The sequence below is a fragment of the Thunnus thynnus genome, chromosome 1, assembly GCF_963924715.1.
Source record: "Thunnus thynnus chromosome 1, fThuThy2.1, whole genome shotgun sequence".
Classification (NCBI taxonomy): Eukaryota; Metazoa; Chordata; class Actinopteri; order Scombriformes; family Scombridae; genus Thunnus; species Thunnus thynnus.
The window spans coordinates 24737410-24760080 of record NC_089517.1 but is presented as its reverse complement, the minus strand read 5'-3'; the positions used below and the strand labels follow the sequence as shown (position 1 = coordinate 24760080).

The following is a 22671-nucleotide window of genomic DNA, read 5'->3' as shown; positions in this document are numbered from 1 at the left end:
AGTGTTGGTTTATGTTATTATGGTATTTAAGGGTCAGAAGAGGAGACAGAGCTCCTCATTATGTTGAGAACTGACTGCAGGTGCAAGTGCATTGCATTTACATCCTCGTCCACCCACTTTCCCTCTGCTCTCTCTTTGCAACGTGCTGTTACCAACAACTGAGGGAAGTGGATGAGGTGAAGTTGAACCACTAATGAAACACAGCCTCGGTTTTATTAGCGGTTGGCAAACAGCTTTTGAATGCATTACTGCCACCACTGATCTGGAGTGTGAACTAAAGATATACCCTCTCTTTAATACTTCAACCAAAGAATTACATTCAAAACAATAAACGCAATAGTCATATTTAAATAAATAAAAAGGAACCAAATGAAAACAAAAATAAATTAATAACTAACACTAATATTTCTCAGCCTCTGTTCATTAATCTTGTTGATCTTAAATACTCTTTTCCAACACTTGTCACTTGAAGATTTTTTTTTTTTAAGAATAGTCTTTCTTAGTGCATTTAAAACTTCTCTCTCTCTTTCTCTCTACTTCTGGTAGCACAATAAAACATGGTCCACTGTTTCTTCCTCTCCACAATATTCACACTTTCCATTATTATACTTTCCCATAGAGAGAATGTTTAGTCCAGTATGACCATTCCTTTATCTAGTTATAATTCTCCCCTCTCTCCTATTTTGTCCTCCAGACCCTGCACTCCTGACTAATGGTTTATTTCCAAAAAGACATCTTCCTTTACTTTCTTTGTTCCATTCATTCTGCCATCCCTTTGCCACGATTCAAGGATTTTTCTCAACTCAATTCAGAGAGGACAACATGGAGGACTACTGCTTGGTGACAGTGGATATGGTCAGAGTAACTTTTTATTCCCTCCATACATAAATCCCAAAGCAGCTGAGCAGCAAAGATATAACAGAGCTCATATCTGCACTAGAGCATATGAGCATATGTTTGGAGTATGGAAAAATCGATTTGTTTACGCAATACACTTCATTTCAAGCCAAGAAGATGCTGCACAGTGATCATTGCTACAGCTGTGTTGCACAACCACGTACCCGAATCAGCATTGCTGCTCTGATCCTCCAATGGAAGATCAGGACAATGGAAGATCAAGATCAAGCAGATGTGCCCATGTCTGAGGCAGGCAGTGACCAACAAGGACTTGCACAAAGAGTTGCTTTCACATCACAGCATTTTAGCTAGATGAGGTGCATTTATATATGGAATGTATTCATTATGGCTGATTTTTGCTTTGATAATGTTTGTTCTGTACAAAAGCTTATAAGATAAACCCTGCTGCTCTTTCCTGTAAATGAACAAGCAAAGCTAATGTCATTTGAGCTATACTCATTCAAAGTAAGTTGTGACAGTTTTACCTATCTCAGAGTAACAGTTACTATAAAATATAGAGACCTCGTAAAACATAACTTTAAACCTGCTCTTGATAGAGCTAAATAAGACCTTCAGCACTGGTGTGCCATCCCCATATCCCTAGCAGGGAGAATCAACTCTGTAAAGATGTAAATTGTGCCTTAATTATTATTCTTATTTCAGATGATACCCACCCAAAACATTTTTAAGGAGTTGGATAAAAATATGTGAACTTTTTTTGTGTGGAATAAAACTACCCCTAGAATAAAGAGGATCTTTCTTCAACGTCACAAGGAGGAAAGGTGATTTGGCCCTCTAAATGTTTCTACTACTGGGCAGCAAATATACATAAGATAGCTTACTGGATTTAAATGCCAGAAGTTCAGAGTGGTCAGAAGTGGGCAAACATGGAAAGGAGCTTTAATGGCCCTGCAAACTTAGGATCCTTAGTTTGCGCTCCGCTACCTATTAATTTGAAGGTTGCAGGAAACCCAGTTATTAAAGGCTCCTTAAAAGTCTGGGCACAGTGCAGGACCCACTTTGGGCTAAGACAAGCATTCTCCTGCATGCCATTCACTAATAACCCACTTTTTACACCCTCAGTTTTGGATATGGCATTGCAGCAGACATGGCCTGAGCAAAGTGACAAACTTGTTCAAAGACAATATTTTAATAGTAATATTTAATAGTCAGAGGATTTGGCATTCCACAATCTCACTTTTTCAGGTACCTCCAAATCAGGGACTTTGTTAAAAAAACTCATCTACATTCCCATTTCAAACTCACCTCTGGCCTCACCGTCCTTGGATCATCTCAAATCAAAATGGGAAGAAAACTTTGGTGATAGGATTTCAGATGAAATCTGGAAATCATCCATTGCAATGATCCACACAACCTCCATATGTGTCAGGCATAGTCTGATCCAATTTAAAATATTTCACACACTCCATCTGTCCAGGGGTAGACTTGCCCAACTCTATCCAGAATTCCACCCAACCTGTCAACGGTGCAACCAAGACCCAGCAACTCTTATTCACTCTTTTTGGGCTTGCCCAAGGCAATTTTGGGCCAAGGTCTTTGAAATATTCACCATAGATCCAGAGCCAAGTTTGGCAGTTTTTGGCGTTTCTCATAGAGATCTGAATCTCTCTCAAGCCCAGGCCCATGCTGTTGCCTTCCCGTTGCTTTTAGCAAGATGTCTCATTTCATATAATTGGAAGTCTAGCGCCCCCGCCACCCCCCACCCCCATGCCCACCCCCCACCCCCACCTCCATGCATAGCCGCTGGGTTGAGGAAGTAATGGTTCATTTATACCACTCAGAGCTCGGTTAATAAATGGCAACCATTCCTGGACTACTACAATAATGTCAAAACTACAAGAAATATAACGTAATGCCTGTAACTAATAACCATAACTTTGTACAATCGCTGTAGAATCTCTATTGTATTTAATTATTTTCTGTTAGCATGTTTTAAAAAAATATATTCTGCACTCTCAACATTTTTATTATTATTGCTATTATTATTTTTTTAATTATTATTTATTATTTTTCTGTTTTTTCCACTCTTTGTGTGTTGGCCAGTCTCCCAGGCAGGTGGGGTGGGTGAGATGCAGATGTTGGTACAATGTACAATATGTAAATGTTTGAAAACCCAATAAAAACATTTGAATACTTCTATTCCATTTCGAGTTTTTATGAGCATCATTAGACCAATAGCATGTGCTCATACTTAACCTAAGGAGACTAACTGAGCCAAACTTAAGCCACGTTCATGAAAGCTACTTAAATGTCCTAGTTTACACATTAAGGCCTACTCCTGGCTTAATCTAAGCCTTGTCTGTGAAACTGACCTTGTTTAAGTGAGTCTGCAATTGCTTGACTTCAACTGGTCAGGACATGGCAGTTAGGTTTTTGACAAATACTAAACAAACAGAGTATATTACCACCCATTCACTTACATTGGCTTCCTGTACGCTTCAGAATTCAGTTCAAGATGCTCCTGATCACATTCAAAGCCCTCCATGGCATCGCACTCTCTTATATTTCTGAACTTATAAACCAATGTCCCACTTTTCAGGCTCAAAACAAAGAGGGACTGTGCTTTTACCATTTTAGTCGCCTCCCCCTCACTGTCAGGTCAACTGAACCACATTTAAAGAAAACTTTTAAAAACCCACTTGTACAGGCTGTTTTTATAAGTGCGTTGCTCTGGAAATCTTATTGGTTTTATTTGTCTATTAATTTAGCTTTGTTTGTTTATATTGCTTTTATTTTTGAGTGTCTGTTTCCGTTTTATGAATCGTATTTTTACTTGCTGTTTTCATGCTATGTACTGTTAGGCATTTTTATTTTCAATTGTGAAGCACTTTGGAGTGCTATATAAATAAAGTTTATTCACTCAGCTGCTGGGTGTCTGTTTGTCTACAGCAATAACTGTATCACACAGCAGAGGGCACTGTATAACTGCTCATAAACTGCTCTCTTTTACAATACAATGGTTCTTAAAACCACTGAAGTGACTCTATGCAGGGGTGTCTCCTCCTTTGGAGACATTAGAGAGATAACTCCTCTTGTAACTTTTTCCTTATATTGGCATTCCACATACACTTAATCCAGTTGAAGGACCAGCGAGATGAACCTTCTGACTGACAAAGATGATTGTAGGTAATCTTTGTGAGGGCATGTGGGTCCAGAAAGTAAGTTATGTAAAAAGGGGGATTCAGTGTACATACTGAATGTTGAACTATTAGAGACATCATGACAATGATCAGTCACCTCATTTGTCCACATCCTTGTCCGGTCCACATCTCAGTTGCCTCTCAAGCTCTGCTTTTCTTCATCTCCTCACCTCTTTGTGAGCAACAGATTTAGAAATCTGTAACCTATACTTCATTTAAAGCGGAAGTTCTCAGGACTGTAGCCAGGATTATAGAAATAGGCTGCTGACGGCTCCAAAAAGAAAGTCCAAAAATCCAAAAGTCCAAAAAGGCTATTAAATTTAAATATGTCGTCTAATTTAAAATAAAATAAATACATATGGAATAAGACCAATACTTGTTAGGTTGTTTAATAATACAATGAAAACTCCCCCAAAGCAGTTAAACCCTCAGACTATCAGATAAATTACTGAGAACATGACCTTAATATCTCTCATATTATCGTACAATTTCTCAGAATCTATCTTTAAGTCCAACAATCACATCCTCCTAATTATAACACAGTAAAGAAATTGTAAAAAGTTCAGTTTTCCCAAACAGGCAGCGGTTTACCTGCTGCTCAGCCGGATCCGCTGGGTGTGTGTTGGTCTGAGGTTGGTGAGGGGCAGGGAGGCCCCGCCCTCATCCAGATGTGCGCCTCTCTCCTGTGTCTTCAGTCCGCTGCTGGCTTCAGCAGATTGCGGAGCCCCGGGAAGTCAACAGGAGGGTAGGGACAGTGACACTTTGAGTATGAACAACCGGGAAGGTTAGCTGTGATCTGCATTAGAGGGATCTTACTAGATCTAATGAGTCGTGACTTTGTCGTTAGCTCATGTGACTTGAGCCGTGCGTCGGAATTTTCCCCGGGGGGGCTTTTGTTTTACCCACCTGGCCAGCCGCAGACGCAGAGCTGATGGAGAGAGGCTGGGCTGAGTGCGATGCCAGTCCGTTGAGCAGTCTGTTGAGCAGAGAGCCTCATCCAGCGCAGAGCAGACTCTGCTGACAGGGAGCGGTCCGCTTTCTTTTGCGCGACCTGTATGAATTATCAGTCTGTTTTTTTTTTTTTAGAAGTGATTCGAGGGTTTTCTTTCGAAGCAACAAAAACAGCAAGATCACCTAGGATTTTGTTTTTTTTTCTTGTCGACGAAATGGGGATGTAACCAGTTTCCACATGCATTTAAGTGGTGAGGTTGCCTCCAGATTGAGAAGAGCAAACTGCAGGGGCGTATAGTTAATTGAAATCGATCCGGTGGTCTCCTTTTGAATGTGAAACAGCAGCAGAGGTTCTTTCTCCTCTCCTCTCCTCTCCTCTCCTCCTCCCCTCCGCTCACCTCCAACATGACTTCACTGTCGGGGACCAAAGAGAGGTCTGTGAGCAGCCGGAGCAGAAAATATGGGGTAGGTTATTCATTACAGTATCCGGGGGGGTGGGCACACCTCAGTTACCTATAAGCCTGGTAAATGTAAAAACTTATCATCCATGTAGTGATGCATGTGCCTCATCATCTCATACTGCACACCCCTTTAACTTGCAAAATGTAGTTTTATAACCTCTTACAGACTGATGTAAGAATGAAACAGATGTAATATGAAGACTGGGGCTTTCAGGGGAAAGCGCACTTTAGATTTGTGTGCATGCAGTGTCATGCATTTTCACTGGCAGAGCTCCCAGTTTCTCTTAATTATCACTAACTGAGGACCATGCAGCTAAATCAGATATTATACTCACACCCATGTCTTTGCCTACCACCTACAACTTAAAAGCATTGACTTATAATACAGGGTTGACTCATATTATACCCAACCTCTTTACTTGGAGATGGTTGAGCATTCCTACCTATCAGCCTACTCATTGCTGCCATATTATAGCCCTTGTGAGGGATTACAGTAGCTAAAGTACCCAACCTCTCCAGCTACCACCACATCAATGGGTCTCTCCTCTCTGACTGGATTTATCCAGCCACAAAAGATCCAACTTTCAGCTCTTTGTGGCTCATTTGATGTTTGCATGTGGCTGTCTGAGAAGAGAAAAATAATACAGGTCTACACATAGAATCTGTCTCGATCCCTGTTTAGACGGTAATGGAAGAGTCTGATATGTTGACTGCCTTGACTTGGGTTGTAGCAGCATCATGGTAAATGTTTATCATTGCCTCCTGTTTGTGTGCTTTTTATTTGATTTAATGCCATAATTTTAATTTACTTTGTTTTAGACTGGCTGTGCGTATTATCGACATAAAGAAAACCAGGGTCCATTTAATCTAACAGCCACACTCTGTGGGATATTCACCATTTATAAAGGGCATCCACTGTTCTATAACATTTGTTGGCACGTAGGTTAACAAGGTGACAATTAGATGAGTCATTTTTGTTTTTGATTGTTGCTATTTGGATTTATGATCAGCTGGCCTTTAAACAGCTCACTGAATATATTTAAGTTCATATATTATTTCGGGTCACATTTTTTCTAATTTGACAGATTACATATCATTGTTTTGCACACTGTATAGCAAGATGCAAACAATTCTATTTTTATTTGCATAATACAAGCCATGAGCTCTCAACCCTTGCTCATCATTTTATTCTCATCCCAGTGCAACCTGTTGTGTGGACAGACTGATAATTGTATTTCTTACAATGCACATGTTAATACATTATAGGCCTTTTTGATGACACACATTTGACTTGACATAGCAGAAAAGCACAGGTGTAACTAATAACAGTAATGATGGTGTTCCATTTATTTGTACCAGGAAGCCAACATGCATGAAATCAGGGACCTACACTGCAAAAAAGTGGAATGTAGCCATTATTATTAATGAATGTTATTAATTATACTTGTGTTTTTCGTAACGTGAAAATTTCTGCTGTGAAAAGGGCCTATAAGTCAAGTTTTCTTCTCTTTTTAATTTCACGCAGGTTCCCGACACTTCCCCCACCAAATCTGCCTCCTTTTTCCCGGACACATGGTACCGAAAGGCCTACGAGGAAACTTCCCGGTCCAGTACACGCCCTGCCCCAGAGGGTGCTGGCTCCATGCCAAGCTCCACGGGCACCCCGTCTCCTGGCTCAGGAATCTCCTCACCAGGGTCCTTCTCTGGATCACCGGGGACCATCTCCCCTGGGATTGGGACAGAGTCTCCGGGTTCTCTAGGTGGCTCCCCAGGTTTTGGGACGGGATCCCCGGGATCAGGCAGTGGAAGTTCCCCTGGTAGTGAAAGAGGGATATGGTGTGAAAACTGCAACGCAAGGCTGACAGAACTGAAAAGACAAGCATTGAAACTGCTCATCCCTGGACCTTATTCCAGCAAGGTAAAAAACAGATTGATATGCTTCCCCCTAATTGTGTGTGTGTGTGAGAATCCTATTGCATATGTTGGTAATTCTGTGTACTCCCTCTTCTGTCATGTGGTGGTGAATTGGTTGTGCACAGCAGCTTAGCCTCCTAAAATAACTTGTTCCTTCATTAACTGTGGCATTTGGACAGTGACACTTATTAACTTGGTTGCCCATGAAAGATTGGGCTTCTAATCATTCCCTTGCTTACTGTGTTGCTGTGTAGTCAGGGTTATTGTTCTCATAAATCATAAGGATGCAGTTATTTGTCCAACCCTCATTTGACCAGCTGTGGAAAAGAGCTGAGACTAAACAGCCTTTGCGATTAGGTTTAATCTCAGAGGATGATTATTGTATCTGAAGCTGTTCATCAATAACTGGCAGGATGTCAAAAACAAAATGACAAATATGGACGAGACTCTTTTGATTTTTGTCTTGGAGTTCTCCATTTTACCTGATTGATTATATCACCTAAATCAATGTGTTCACTCTATTCTATATTAGTTTTCTCCTTTTGAGGGAATTAACATGATGTATTACTGAAAGACATTGACCATGTAGAGCAAATATTAATCCATATGGATTGCTGCCTTTTTCTAATTTTCTTTGACAGGTGATTTCATTTTTTCTGTGGATAATCCATATAATCAATTTTAATTCTATTAGTATAGTGATTCTCAACAGGCAGATAATGAGCCCCAGAGTGTTGTGAGTTGATTTATGATAGAGGATCAAATCATGTACTAAGCACTTATTGTCCTTATCATCATGTATGTAGCTCATTTTTGTTTTCATTTCTACACTGAATAATTTTCTGGCTCTTAATTTGAGATTAATCAGTGAAAGAAACCTGCATTAACAACAACTTTCATGGTTTTTTCTAAACAACTGGAAAGTGAACATGGTTGTTGCACTACAGGGACATTTGTTGTCACTGAAGAACACTTGATGTGTTTCATTGAGGTTGTGCTGTCGTACAGGCTTTTTGACTTGACTTGGGTCAAATGGAAAAATTATCCTAGAAAAAGAAAATTTTGTTTTGGACATTTGGAAAAGTGGTTATGCAGACAAAAGGCATGAAAAACACACATTGAAAGCCCTCCTGGCAGGGTCTCTGAATGCATAATTTTTTAACAAGTTGCCTCTGGGTTTGATATTCTTGCGCTGCAGCTGACTGGATTTTAGTTATGAATACACTGGGGCCATACGTCAAGCTTCGAGTTAATTGGTAACAAATAAGCATGTATTATGCATCATGGGGCCAATAAAGTGCAGCCAGCAAGATAAGAGTGAGATATAGGATTACAGTGGGACAGAGGGAAGGTTGCAGAGAGTAAGAGAGAGACAGAGGTGGAAACAGTGGGATCTTATTATGAGAACACAAACATGACAGTTGGAACTTGTTAGCAACAGTTGGGGCTAATGTAGACTGTCGGTGGGTAGACCACTAATTAAAATGTTATTTGTGAGGTTGGGTTTAGTCCATTGTGGTTAACTTTATGGTAGTGTAGAATGAGCACAGACACATAACATACAGTATTGCAATTGGTGTAGGCACTGGGTGGAAAATGTACCTGTGTATAACATGTGTTGAGAAAAGTAGGCTTTTACCAGCTGCAGATATGAAAATTGGCTTAAAAATATCACAGAAGCTAGTAAACAAAACTATGCAGCCTAGAAGTGTTTTAGGGCCATACCAAATCAAAATATCTAAATATCTTTGGCTCAAGAATTTTGTCAATGAAAAAGAGATTTCAGTGCCTTCGTCTTGTGTGTGGTTGATAGATTCAAACTCAAACGTATGAATGAGGAAACTGGCTGAGATAGTGGGAGTGGGAAAGTCAGTATGTCTCTGTACACAAGTGTGTACTAGACTATTCATGCTGCTCACTGGATATTCTCGTAGTAATTTCACAGTCAGAAGAGCGAACGTGTGCTTCTGACACGTGTGCTTAAATGTGTTACTTTGTGTTTGTGGTTCCAATGAAGTTTTCCACCATCAGTTGTTGGATCCACGCTGCAGGGTTTTGTGCATGACTGAATTCCATTACTATTTTTTTTGTCAGGCTGTGGTCATTTTTTTCTATGATATTGGACTATTTGAACCTTGGCTACACACACCTGACACTCCTTACTGAAAAGGAAGAATTCAAGTACACAAACCCATTCACCTAGCAGCCAGTATAGTAAAACTAAACAGTAGAGCTGTTGACTAGACCCATCATGGTACTGGAGAAACAGTTTCACTCATTTATTTGCACGAGGAGCTTAAAACTTGTGAAGGTTGAACTGTATATTAAGGGGGCTTTGGCAATTTTTCTGTTGGGTAAATAAAGTTAAATAGGGCAAAGTACATTATGTCCAGCTCTGATTTTAATAACTAGTCAAGTGAACAAATATGCAACACTGTTGCACATGTTACAACAGTTACACAGACACATCCTTCCCTTAGGAGCTGTCCAGTACCATATTAGTAGCCATATTTTTCTATTTTTGGCAGGTTAGTTTCCTTGCTTAAAAACACCTCTGGGGTCATTATTGAAGCATTTAACAGCTTTGCTCAGTCATTTAGTTACAGTGTGGTTTCTTCCCTTGACTTTCCTTACAAGAGTGAACTGACCTGTGCAGGTGTTCTTTGGCGGGGAAAAGCTGAACTCATGTCTTTGGTGAAGCAATGTGACCTGATAATCCTTCCCCTTCACCAAATGTGCCAGAGCAGCAGTTCTGTGTGTGTGTGTGTGGGTGTGTATCCCTTCCTGTTGTGCCATCAGCATGAGACCCCATGTTATTCCCACAGGACACTGGGGCATATGTGACCCCTACCAGTTAGAATTACACACACACACACACACACACACACACACACACACACACACACACGCACACACGCACACACGCATACGCACACGCACAGCTCTGAACCTTGTAGACCTGTCTCTATCTCTGAGATAGAGACAGGTCACACACACACACAAACACACACACACACACACACACACACACATCCTCTCCCACAGGGCTGCTAATACTATGCTAATGATGACCTTCACCGGTCTTCCTGTTGAATATTTTTTGTTTGGACGTCTGCAGCGTGTGTGTGTGTCTATCATAGACTGCGTGCCAGTGTGTTCATTTGTGCTTGTAGGGCACTCAGCATGTTTTTGTGGTGGTTTGTTAGAGCATTCTGTGAATACAGAAACACACACACACACACACGTTTGTACTTACATCCTTCTGAGGACCCTCATTATAATAATAATGCATTGCCGAACCCTTTACCCTAACCTTAACTATCACAACTAAAACCCAACTCTAACCTTAACTTCTAAAGCTTTTCAACAATGCAGTCAAGGACTGCTGAGTTGTGAACAAGTGGACAAGCTGAGATCATGTTAAAATATGACTAATTAAATGTCAAGATATGAGAGCAGGGTGGACAATCTGTCGCTTGTTGTTTAAGCAACTATTAGTTTGTTAGTGCAAACAGTGTTTATTTGCTGTCCATTATGTTTCAAAGAAGGTACATTCATTCGTTCAGTCAACCCCATTTTGACTTTAAGGAGACATGACAGTTTATAGATCAAGAGAATGAGAGGAGATAAAAATGGACATTGGTTGAGTTGGTGGCAGCAGATATAAAAGAAAACTGATTTATACAGCATGTATGTTTTTCTAATGTTACTAAAATGTCCTGAAATTAAACCTAAATCAAGCACCATATACCTTTTTTTATTAAGGCTGTTCCTCAGTCAGCTGGTTAGAGGAAAAACAGACAGAGAGAGAGAGAGAGAGAGAGAGAGAAAGAGAGAGAGAGAGAGAGAGAGAGAGAGAGACAGGCAGGTCACATTGCCAGGTGGCAGTATGGGCGGGTGGGGGGGGGGGACTGAGTGCTCTGTTGAGGGATTAGAGTGAGCAGAGTAGGTTTTCAGGTTTAGACACAGACGCAAAGTGCACACACACTTGTAACCACGGACTCAAAAGCACATCTGGCTACACAGCTGTACTCACTTAAGGCCAGTGTCTCTGCTCGACTGGTGTGTATGTCTGCGTGTCTGTTTGTATATGTGTATTCATCCCTTATATCCACACCCAAATCATACATGGATAGAGGGCGATCTGTATTTGGTTGGTTCAGTTCAGCTCAGGAAAGTGGGTCACTCCACTCTCTCTCTCTCTCTCTCTGTCTGTGTGTTTTATTCACAAGGAAAGTGTCTGTTTCAGATCAGCTGAAAGTCAAAACCATCCATGTTTATAAAGTGAAATATATACAGTTCCACTTCAGACATAAAAATGGAACCATAATAGGGCATGTTTTCTGAACATATTCACTCCCCGAAAACGTCTCACTGGCAAGCTGAGATTCATTGAGATTGCTTTCGTTCGTAAATGTTTTCTAAAATTTCAACATGTGATGTGAAATACAGAGTGCTGACTTGGAATTTTTATGGAAGTATATACCATACATGCACTTAAAATGTTTATATTAGCAGACCCATTAATGTGTCTGCCCAGATGAGGCTATAGATTAATCAGCTTCAGCAGCATTGAGATCTTTTACAGATACAGTAAAGTGACACAAGAACAGTTAAACTTTCTATGGTACTGACATGCAGAGGTAATTTCTTATATGTTATGTTTCCTGTTACAATCCATAAATATGTCTCTTTCTCTCTCCAGCCTTGCAAACAAACCAAATCTCTATTATTAACATTAACAAATAACAGGGGAGTGTAGCTTTGATACACACTTTTTTTTATACCCACAAAGCATCATACCAACACAGAATATCTCTGGCACTAAATAATGTTATTGAAGTAAATTGTGTTCTGTGTATTGAATCCACAGGGTATGGATAGGTCTGAAGTCACATACGGAGTAAATAAACCTGTCAGGATTGATTTTGAGGTGAATTTAGGTTGGAAATGGCTGTCTTCTCATACACCTCCCCCATAGCTGGATAAATTAGATTACAAACTATATTGTGTTATTGTCACTTAGCTTGGAGTTGGTGACTTTTTGGTTTGCTGGCAAGATGTAGTTGCAGAAATATTCAGTGTTTGTTAGACAGAGTGAGCTTTCTAATGCTGAATCAATTAGTCGCAAGGTCCAGTAATTAGCCTTTCCTGGAGCTTTAATCGTATTAGTTGATTGAAAAAAATTAGTGAATCAGAGAAAATCGTTTTATTTAAAAAATGTTTTGGTGCAGCCATACATCCACTACACCAGTGGATAACAAAATGGGCTCCACTATCTATAATCATAACTTACATACATGGCACAATCATTGTTAATATAAAGATAAACAGACTATTAGATATGCTGTGCAAAACACCCACATCCTTTCAAGTAGATGCAGAATTATCTTTGAAAGTACTGACTCTAACTTTGCCAACCAAATCCTTTTAATAACGAACATAATCAATAAGCCCCTGATCAGAAGATGATTAGTGGTACATCTGATCTTCAGGTGAACTAAAGACAGAGGTTTAGAGCTTACTGATCTATCTGCTGTTTTAGATGGCTTTACAACCATCAAAAACAAGAGGGGTTAATACACTTGCAGATATGATCAATTAAACTAACCCCATTCTCTAGGTAATTTACACCAAAAAGCATTAATTTCTCTGTAATTAGTCCACTTATCAGATCAAATGAGAACTAAGGTGGAGTATTATTGTTCTGCAATCTGTCCTCAAAGGGATGTATTTCTCCACACAGGTAGCTAGCCATCCTGTAATAACCAAATCCCATAACACTACAGAAGCAGGCCTCCGGTAACCACGGCAGCTGGTGTTGCCACGGCAGCGACATGTGACAGATGTGAGCCGCATACATATCTCCATCAGTGTTAATGGGCTCCTCATAGCTGTGTGCATGTTGGTGAGAGGCACAGAGAGGGTGAAAATATATAGAGTTCATGTGAATAATAGCGCGTGTTACTGTGCGCGTGTGTTTTGGGCAAGAAGGATAGAGAGAACATATAGAGTGTGTGTGTGTGTGTGTGTGTGTGTGTGTGTGTGTGTGTGTGTGTGTGTGTGTGAGTGAGAGAGAGAGAGAGAGAGAGAGAGAGAGCGATCATGCCCTCGTGATGCCTTTCAGGTGTGAAAGACATTACCATATAAAGAGGTGGCTTCATCAATAACAGTAAGATGGTGTGGACGGATGGATGTGTGTGTGTGTGTGTCTGTGTGTGTGAGGGTGGGGAGGGATGCTGATGCAGGCTGAATTGGAGAGCTTCTCACTGGGTTTATATCAATTTGACCCACCCTCAAGCACACACTTAAACATCATCTCAGGATCTAGTATTACTTACTGTACCTTCTCTACTCTTTTCTCTTTATATCAGTTGAGTTGGCAATACTGTGCCTTTATTGGTATTTATCAGAATTGCCAGCGTTAAAGTAAAACACAAATAAAAAAGATAAAAAATGTAGATTTTTATATTAAAACTAATAGTATTAAATTACAAAGTAGTATATAACCATTGCTGCATTCACTGAGTGACCAGAAAAATACAAAACCCCTGTACAATCTAATGCAGTACAGTGATAAATACAGCCACTGTGAAACATGGTGGTTCCAGCTTCTTAGAAAGGAGCTGCTGACATTGGCACGCTTTAGTGACCAGACTTTACCAAGAGAGATACAGCAAACAAAAATCATCCAAATGAGTGCCTTGTTGATGAGACGGTTCAGGAAATTGGCAAAACTCCTTCAAGCTAACAGATGAGTCTATATGTAAGTGTGGAAATAAGATCTTGGAACAGCAGAGATCCGTGATCAACAGTCAGTTGGCAGGTGGTTCGCAGTCAGTTGGCAATCAGTTCAACAGTCATTTGGCAGGTGGTTCACTATTTGGTTATACTGGTCTCTTCAAGAAACACAATCATTTTTAATACTAAAATAATGTGGAGCTTTTCACCGTGTTAATTTGTAAGAACAGAGACTTGAACATAATTTCTGACCATGTATGTCTCATTAGGACCATTGCCCAGCCTTTTTCATATAGAACCTTCCAGTAAGATAATGTACAATAGTGTGAAGCACACAGAAACAGTGACTTCCTCTTATCTTAAGTCATCTAAATCGTCTATAGATCTCAACCAGAAGAGCTCCTTTGGGATGAGGTGGAACCAGCATGAACATGCTGCTGGAAATCCACAGGAACAAATTTACATGGACATGCTTTGAAGAATGTACATAGTTATGGCGACATAAGGGGTCCACCCATGTCCCATTTTGATGTACTTGTGACCAGTGTCCACAGTATCTTTTACTGTCTCATTTTTATTTCTCCTGCTTGCTCTCTGTCATTCTCCTGTCTTATTATCTGAATCCCTTACTCTCATTTTTAATGCCTGCAGACACACACACACACAGACACACATACACACACACACGTTTGCTAAATTAGGCTCTGGAGAAAGAAAAGAATATGAAAGAAACTAAGATTTTGATTTAGAGAAGGAGAGGGAGGTAAAAGAAGAAAGGGGGAAACGTGTAGCTGGAGAAAGGAGGAAGACCGTTTTCACTAATAGTGCTATCATTGTCATTACAGGCACTGACCCAGAGCGGACATAGTTAATTAGACTAACTATGCCAGTCAGTAAGCTGCCACAGTCAACACACTGTGTGTGTGTGCTTGTGTGTGTGTGTGTATATAACCTATCTGTCTAGACAGAGCCAGAGAAGCTACAATAAGACTTGCTGGCTCCAAAAGACAACAGATGAATCTATGTTTGCTGATGTGCATTAATTATAAAATTCAACACAAAAACATGGATGTTACATTTACATGGATGTTACAAGTACCTGGTGTATGTACAGCAAGTGCAAATAACCACTTGTTATTATTATTATTATTATTACTATAAAATATTTTAAATCATCCTGGAGTGACACAGCATAGTACCATATGTGTCACATGGCAGATTTATTTCCCTCATATTTATGTTTTAAAGGACAGGCAGGTATCTTATTTTTTTTAGTTTTTTTTATATCATTTTGTAGCTTCAAATCAGTGTTCCATATGTATTCAAATCAAAGTTCAAATTTTGGTTGAAGTATGTATGTTTTAGCGTCAGAATGCTATTTTCCCAAGCCCTTCTAAAAACGTTCTCCCATGTGGCTGACATAGGTCGCATGGCACCCTAGTCCGCCCAGCCAGTAGCTACACAGACAACTGTGCTCACTGTTGCTACTGCTCTGCTAAACGTATTAAGAGACACACATGCACACACAGACGGAGCGCTCACTGTTGCTGCTGCTCAAAGTTTAAAATATAAACTCTGAGCTCTCCTCTTGCCAGTAAACAGCTCCACATCAGAGCAGAATCCAGTGTGACTCACAGGTGTTATTTGTCCTGAAGCTCTGGCTCTGCTCCTGGCTCTCTCCTCCAGAGCTCCCAGCACTCAGCAGCTGTCTGTCCCTCCGCTCCGTCTGGTGCATTTATAAACATCTCACACACTCAGACTCAGTGCTGCGACATCGCTCGTAGTATATCTGGATAATTTTTCATGCTCTAACTCTAATGAGCGAGTATGTTAGGAAGACACTGTCAGCTAACTGTGTGTGTGTGTGTGGGGTGGCATCAGCGCTTTGGCTCTAACCTACGTCACTGCTTTTCGCTAACGGCTGAGTGGGCGTTTCCATTTGAAAAACCCGGAAAGGAACACAGGTGGAGTCGTCCTTTAAAGGTTTATTAGTGTGGTGTGTGTTTTAATGTGTTTGTGTTCTTTGTTTTTCTGAGCCAAGTGTCCCAGTGAAACTTATTATATTGACTTCCTTTGTAAATTAAGGGTAAAAGATGCATTGATATAGGGCGCCCTGGTGGTTTAGTGGTCTCGATTCCAGCTAAGTACCTTTGTCATCATCATCTCCTGTCTCTTGATCTCCTCTTTCCTATCTGTATACTGTCTACTTTCTAATAAAGGCACAGATGGAAAAAAAAACATTTTTTTGATATAAATTAAACAACAGTTGCCTACTTAAGCAGTGAAGCTTATGTACCCGTTTTACATTTATAGCACCTCTGTATACCTCACAGGCTCCAAGACCAAAACAAACACGACCACCACTTCTGCACACCGAGAACGCATTAAAATAAAAGGCAAATCACATGCACGAGTGCACACAGCTAAACACACACTGGCACACACACACACCAGTGTGTACAGATAGTCACACAACTGCACTGACACACACACACACACCAAGGCACCTTGAGGTCCATATGAACCCACATGCAAATGAACAAACAATCACTAGCACGTGTGTATGTGCATTACTAAGAACACATGTACACTGCTGGATGTTGGTGAAGGTGGCAACAGCACCTGCTGCCATAAGGCCGTAGCTACCATGGCAACTGCCTCTCCATCACCTCCACAGTATAGAAATAAGTACAGAACACTATACAGTTGTAAGGCATCTGGCTCCTCCTGTGTGGATTTTCATATACATTTGTGTGTGTGATACATAATTTGAGATTCCATATGTGCATAAATCTGTCATCTATCTATCATCTTTCTGTCCATCCATCCAGTGTATACATCTCTCTGTCAGTCTGTCTTGCAAAATGCATCCTGTGTATTTTGTTTTACAAGTTTTAGATTCCGTCATCCAGAGCCAAGATGAAAAGTGAAAATGTCCCAGTGTTACAGTAGCAGCAGGTGCCAACTCCAGCACTCTGTGACACTGTGAAATCTCACTTGCTGAACGGTTTATTTGAAGACCCGCTAACCACACTTCTAACATTAGCCAACCTGCTGTCATTGATATATGCCACACAGAAGCATGCGCAGTCACACACACACACACACACACACACACACACACACACACACACACACACACCGTCACAGGCTATCACATAGTCCAATATAACAGATCTATCTTCAGCACATCACACTTGGAAAATCTCATGACGGGCTGAAGTGCGAGTGACAGGGACGATGTGTATGTGAGTGTTTGTGTGCATGTATTTAAGTTTTCTACTTTTAAAGTAAGGGAACTTGCAAAGAAAGGACATTTTGGCTGGGTCTTTAAGGGGCTATTTTATTGTTAGGACTTGAGGATTACATTAGAATGATAAACACACAGTATCCATGTGTGTATGTCGTGTTTTGATGTATCTATGCTTAAAAAAAGAGGCAGATCCAGTACTGAAAGCACATTTATAAGATTACATGAGGGACATTTTCTCTTAACTGCAAAAGTTAAATTGTCAAACACTTAATACTATAATAAAAAGGCACAAATACTAAGTAACTAACAACTAACTCAACTAACTTTAGGTCTGACTTCACCTTTATTAAAAATTCTTGGGTGAAAATCAGCTGCATAAAAGTTGAGTGGTTCTGTTCTGTTTAACATGAATTCAGCCTTGTTGTTGATGTTTGCATGTGTAGCAGCGTGGGTTGAACATAAAAGAAGAGATGAAGTCATCATGATGCATCCGCTGAATGCAGATGAAACTAGAGAAGGTAAAGCAGCATCTAGAGGGAGAAGGATCAATTTGTTTTCTTTCAAACATACATACACACACACTTACTGTATATACATTCAATCATATACACATTCAGCCCCCTGCTGTGATGTTGCAGTGCAGATGCTCAGTGTAGGCAGGTTTATCACTAATCTGTCCAATCTGAGTTGATAGTCCACATACTGTACAAACAACTACTGCTATGCCTTAATACACATTTTAGAGGACATACTGGTGTTTTAGGGTCTGACAAATACAATGATAACACAAACTTTTACACATTTTCATTCTAATGCTACACACCTCAACTATAAAAGATTAATGTTGCTTAAATATTTCTATTTATCGTATGTTCTTTGGAATAATGCAATTTTCTAAACAAGGATTATAGTTTTTTTTAAATGGTAGATATCATTTAAGTGTTGTAAATACTATGTGGTTACTATATACTGCTAACAATAAAGCATATTGGAAGTTGAAAAGAGATATATGGGGGACAGAGATGAAGAGTAGGATATATAGAAGAGAACAGATCGAAACAGAAGGAGAGATGAGTGTGTGTGTGGGAAGAGGTGACGTAATTACTTTTACAAAGGTGTAGTGGCCTTGTGTGTGTGAGAGTGGTTGTATCTGTGTGTGTGTGAGTGTTTACTGTGGCAACAGACCTGCCTTTTAGGGTCAAAATTAGAACCAAGGCTTTGCGAGTCAGTCGTTCATGTTTTACAGACGCTGTAATGGCATTCCAGATCTAAATACATGTATGTGTGTGTGTGTGTGTGTGTGTGTGTGTGCGTACATTCCTAGTTTAACTATATAGGTTAAGAGGGTGGCTAATGCCAAAGATAGGATGAGAAGAGAAGTGTGTGTGTGTGTGTGTATTTTAAGCAGGACTGCGAGCATTGTGTCAGAGCATTGTAAAGGGCAGGAGGTGAAATGAGAACAAGGATGACATTTTAACAGTAGTTTCCAGAGCAGCTCTATGACAGACTTTTCTACAGCAGTTGTGGATCAATTACTGAAGAGTTTTTAAAATGGCATTTATATTTTCATCTGGCTCCAATATCGGTAATGTTTTCAAAAACCTTGACCTAAAGTTAATTTCTCATTTGTGGTGGTAAGACTTTCTACAGAATTTGATTTTATTGACATGATGAAAGGGATGCACTATATACACACACACACACACATTTATATATATATATATATATATATATATATATATATATATATATATATAGTCTCCCATCTCTCAGTATGTATATATATATATATATGTGTGTGTGTGTGTGTATATATATATATATATATATATATATATATATATATATATATATATATCCGTTCATCATCACTCCCTCACCCCATTCTGACTAATAGAAATATCATCCACTTTCTCTTAGCACTTATCTTCCATCTCAGCACAGCAGCATCCCCTCTCTCTTCCCAGCTAATCAAGAATATGGGGGAAGAGGAACTTAAAAGAGAGAAAGAGAGAGAGAGAGATAAACTAGTCACAGTAGAGGTTTACAGAAAAGGGGAGGCAATAATTTATATGGGCTACAGAGATGGCATGGTATAGATGGAAAAAGATAGTGTGTGTGTTTGTGTGAAAGAGAGAGAGAATTAAATTGGCTGTTTGTTCCCAGCCTGTGCCTCAATCAGACATAGAGAATAGCCTCTAGCCGTTAAACTTTCCAATTACCTTGAGCAGATGGAGCCTGTGGGGCTCAATTTAGACCAGGGGTGTCAAACTCAATTTCATCTCAGGCCACATCAGCATTGTGGTTGCCTTCAAAAGGCCGGTTGTAAATGTAAGACTATATGAATGTATCTACTTGTTATCATATTACATATTTGCCTCTGCATTCGATTATTAGTGGTTTTAGTAATAACTTAATAATTAATAACTAGCTCTGAAAGCAGAATTCTAGGAAAAATAATGGCAAGCAGACATTCAAGTGTACAACTATTATACAATTTATTTAAAAAGTGAAATATACAAACAAATAATAATGTCAAAATAATAATAAGGATTGTTTGAGTTTATGTAGCCTAGAAGCAAGGTTTCAAATCTAAAATGTATAGTTGCTTAAAAATGAAGTGGTCAAGTATTAGGCCTACTCTACTCTTGACTGTGATGACATTCCACTGTACAACTATAATACAAAGTAGGCCTATTATAGGCCCACACATACAAAGTAATATATGTGGTAAAGTAAAAGCAACAATAAGGTTTGTTTCAGTTTTGTAGTCTTATTATAGCCCACAATGAAATAGCCTCTTTAAATTATTATTTTCATGTGTGCATAATGATACTGATGGTTCAGGTTACTCAGACATGATGTGGACAAAGTGGGATGTGAGAGTGATGCTTGTGCAGTGAGGTCTTGTGCAGCGGCAATCAGTAAAACAGAGTGGCGGTTGTCATTGCTGATGTGTGATCTGTGCTTGGTCTTGTTCAGATTCATGATTGAAAACATCTGTTCGCACAGGTAAGTGCTTCCAAACAGGGACAGGACATGGGCAGCTTGAAGTCGGAGCTGTGGCATCAAAGCAGGGGGGAGGAGACGGTAAAAGTCCCTGATTGCAACATCTTGGAACCTTGCCCTCAGCCTACTGTTGCATTGCAGCTCTATTAAATCCATCTGAAGGTGATGTGGTGCGCTGTCAATGTTGGTGGTGAAAGGATTGGCAAAGATGGCAAAGGTTGAGTGCTGTGCTTTGAAGTCAGAGAAGCACCGATCGAATTCATTAATCAACAGGTTCACTTTGGTAGCCAATCAAGCACATGAAAAAGCACCTGGGGCTGAGGTTGAGATGCTTCGACAGACAGGAAAGTGGGAAAGACTGTCCTGTTGCAGTCAAGACTTCCATAGGCGCAGTATCAGCTGGAAAGCTGTGATCACGTTGCACATCCCTGTTCTGACATGTTTACGGCCACACAACATGGCAAAATCAAACAGCCAGTTTGGATCTGACAGTTCGGGCAAGGGTTGTCCTTTATTTTGCATGAAAAGAGCAATTTCTTCCTAAAGCTAAAAAATCACTTGAGGACTGTTCTCTGGCTCAACCACCTTTCTTTTATATGGTATGGCACATCTCCATGTTCCATGCCCACCTCCTTCAAAGATAGCTGGAACTGATGATGGTTGAAGCCCTATGCCCGAATGAAGTTCACTGTTTTCGTGACTGTGGTGATTACATTATCCAGTTCCAGGATATTGCCACACAGAGCATTTTGTTGGATAATGCTATGGAAAGCTATCAGGGATGTGGGGCGGTTACTTTTTTGCATTTTCTCTTTCACCAGTCCAACCAAGCCAGTTCTCTCACCACACATTGCAGGTGCCCCATCAGTAGCAAGCCCCACCAACTTTTTCCCAGGTTAATTTAATTTTACTTATCAACTTCTCCACTCCATTGAAGATGTACCTTCCCGTTGTCGTCTCATGCATGGCTGTCACACCCAGTAGCTCCTCACTGACAGACAAGTCCGACTTCACTCCTCTTACAAAAATGGCTAGTTGCGCCATATCAGTGATGTCAGTGCTTTCGTCAACAGCTAATGAAAACGGCAGATAACTGCTTGTTTCCTCAGCCAACTGTGTCATCAGCTTTCCTGCTTGCTCTCTGACTCGGTCTGCGATACTGTTTGTTGATAAGCTGACATTGTTAAAAGCTTGTTTCTGGTAAGGTCACACTTGCTGACATACCTTCAGCATACACTGCTTCAAAAATGCAACTTCTGAAAAACACTTTGATGATTGGATGATTTCTTCAGCCACAATAAAGCTGGCTTTCAGTGCTGCATCATTTTTTGCTGTAACTTTTTTGAACATATTCTGTTGAAAATGCAGGCTCCTTTTTAACTTTTGGACTTTTTGTTGCTCTTCTTGGTGGCTAAGACTCCATGTTTGGTGTCAAAGTGCTGCCGTAAATTGTATTCCTTTGGCACTGTCACTGCTTCATTACAAAAAAGATATACCAGCTTGTCTCCATTAAGCACAAACATGTATTCGCTTTCCATCTCTCATTAAATTGCCTTCCCTCTGCATCGACATTTTGCCAGGCTGCTACTACTTTTAGCTACAACAACTCCGTTAGAATGCCACTGCTGGAAACGGTTGTATGATACTGAGATGCTAGAATCTAGTGTATACTGACATCTAGTGGTTTGACGTCCATATACTGCAACAGAGATATTTGCGCCTTCAGTGCGCAGATAACAAAATCAGGATGGATTCTGGGACATGTAGTTTATGGACACTGTATTTCTGTAACGCAGCATAGAAATGTATTGTGCAAATTATATTCTTTGCCATCTCTTGTGGGCCACATAAAATGAGGTGCTGGGCTGGATTTGGCCTGTGGGCCTTGAGTTTGACATGTGTGATTTGGAGGGTTTGAAATGGTTGTTGTTATCTACTGTTTTCTGCCATACTGTGCATCAGGCTACAGACACTGTCAGAGAGGGAGTTATACTAAAGCAGGGTTCTCCCTCTTTAACCTTTATGTCCCTGTATCTCTGTCTCTCCCCTTGTTCCTTCTCACTGAAGCTCCAACTGGATATCTGACCAAGAAAGCAATATCTGACTGAGCATTTGCTGACAGGACAGTTGTGTCTTTTTCAATCCAGGTTTGATGTCTGTGTAAAACCTGGATGAGTAAGTCTCCTATTTCCCAGTAACAAATGCACTCTTGACCCTCAGCTACTCCACAGAAGGAGCTCAATGGCTAACAGTGGAGCACTGTGCTTTTAGGAGCTCCTGTGTA

General features: G+C 40.2%; 1 protein-coding gene across 1 annotated transcript in view; it reads left to right on the top strand.

The window, feature by feature from the left end:
* The first annotated feature begins 5258 nt into the window (after nucleotides 1–5258).
* The window catches only part of kif26ba (kinesin family member 26Ba), an 88287-nt gene continuing 70874 nt past the window's right edge, over nucleotides 5259–22671 (top strand). Inside the window, exons 1-2 of the mRNA XM_067592460.1 lie at nucleotides 5259–5474; nucleotides 6996–7388. Of these exons, the coding sequence (XP_067448561.1) occupies nucleotides 5415–5474; nucleotides 6996–7388 (453 nt within the window). The 5' untranslated portion in view covers nucleotides 5259–5414. The remainder of the gene's footprint in view (nucleotides 5475–6995; nucleotides 7389–22671) is intronic.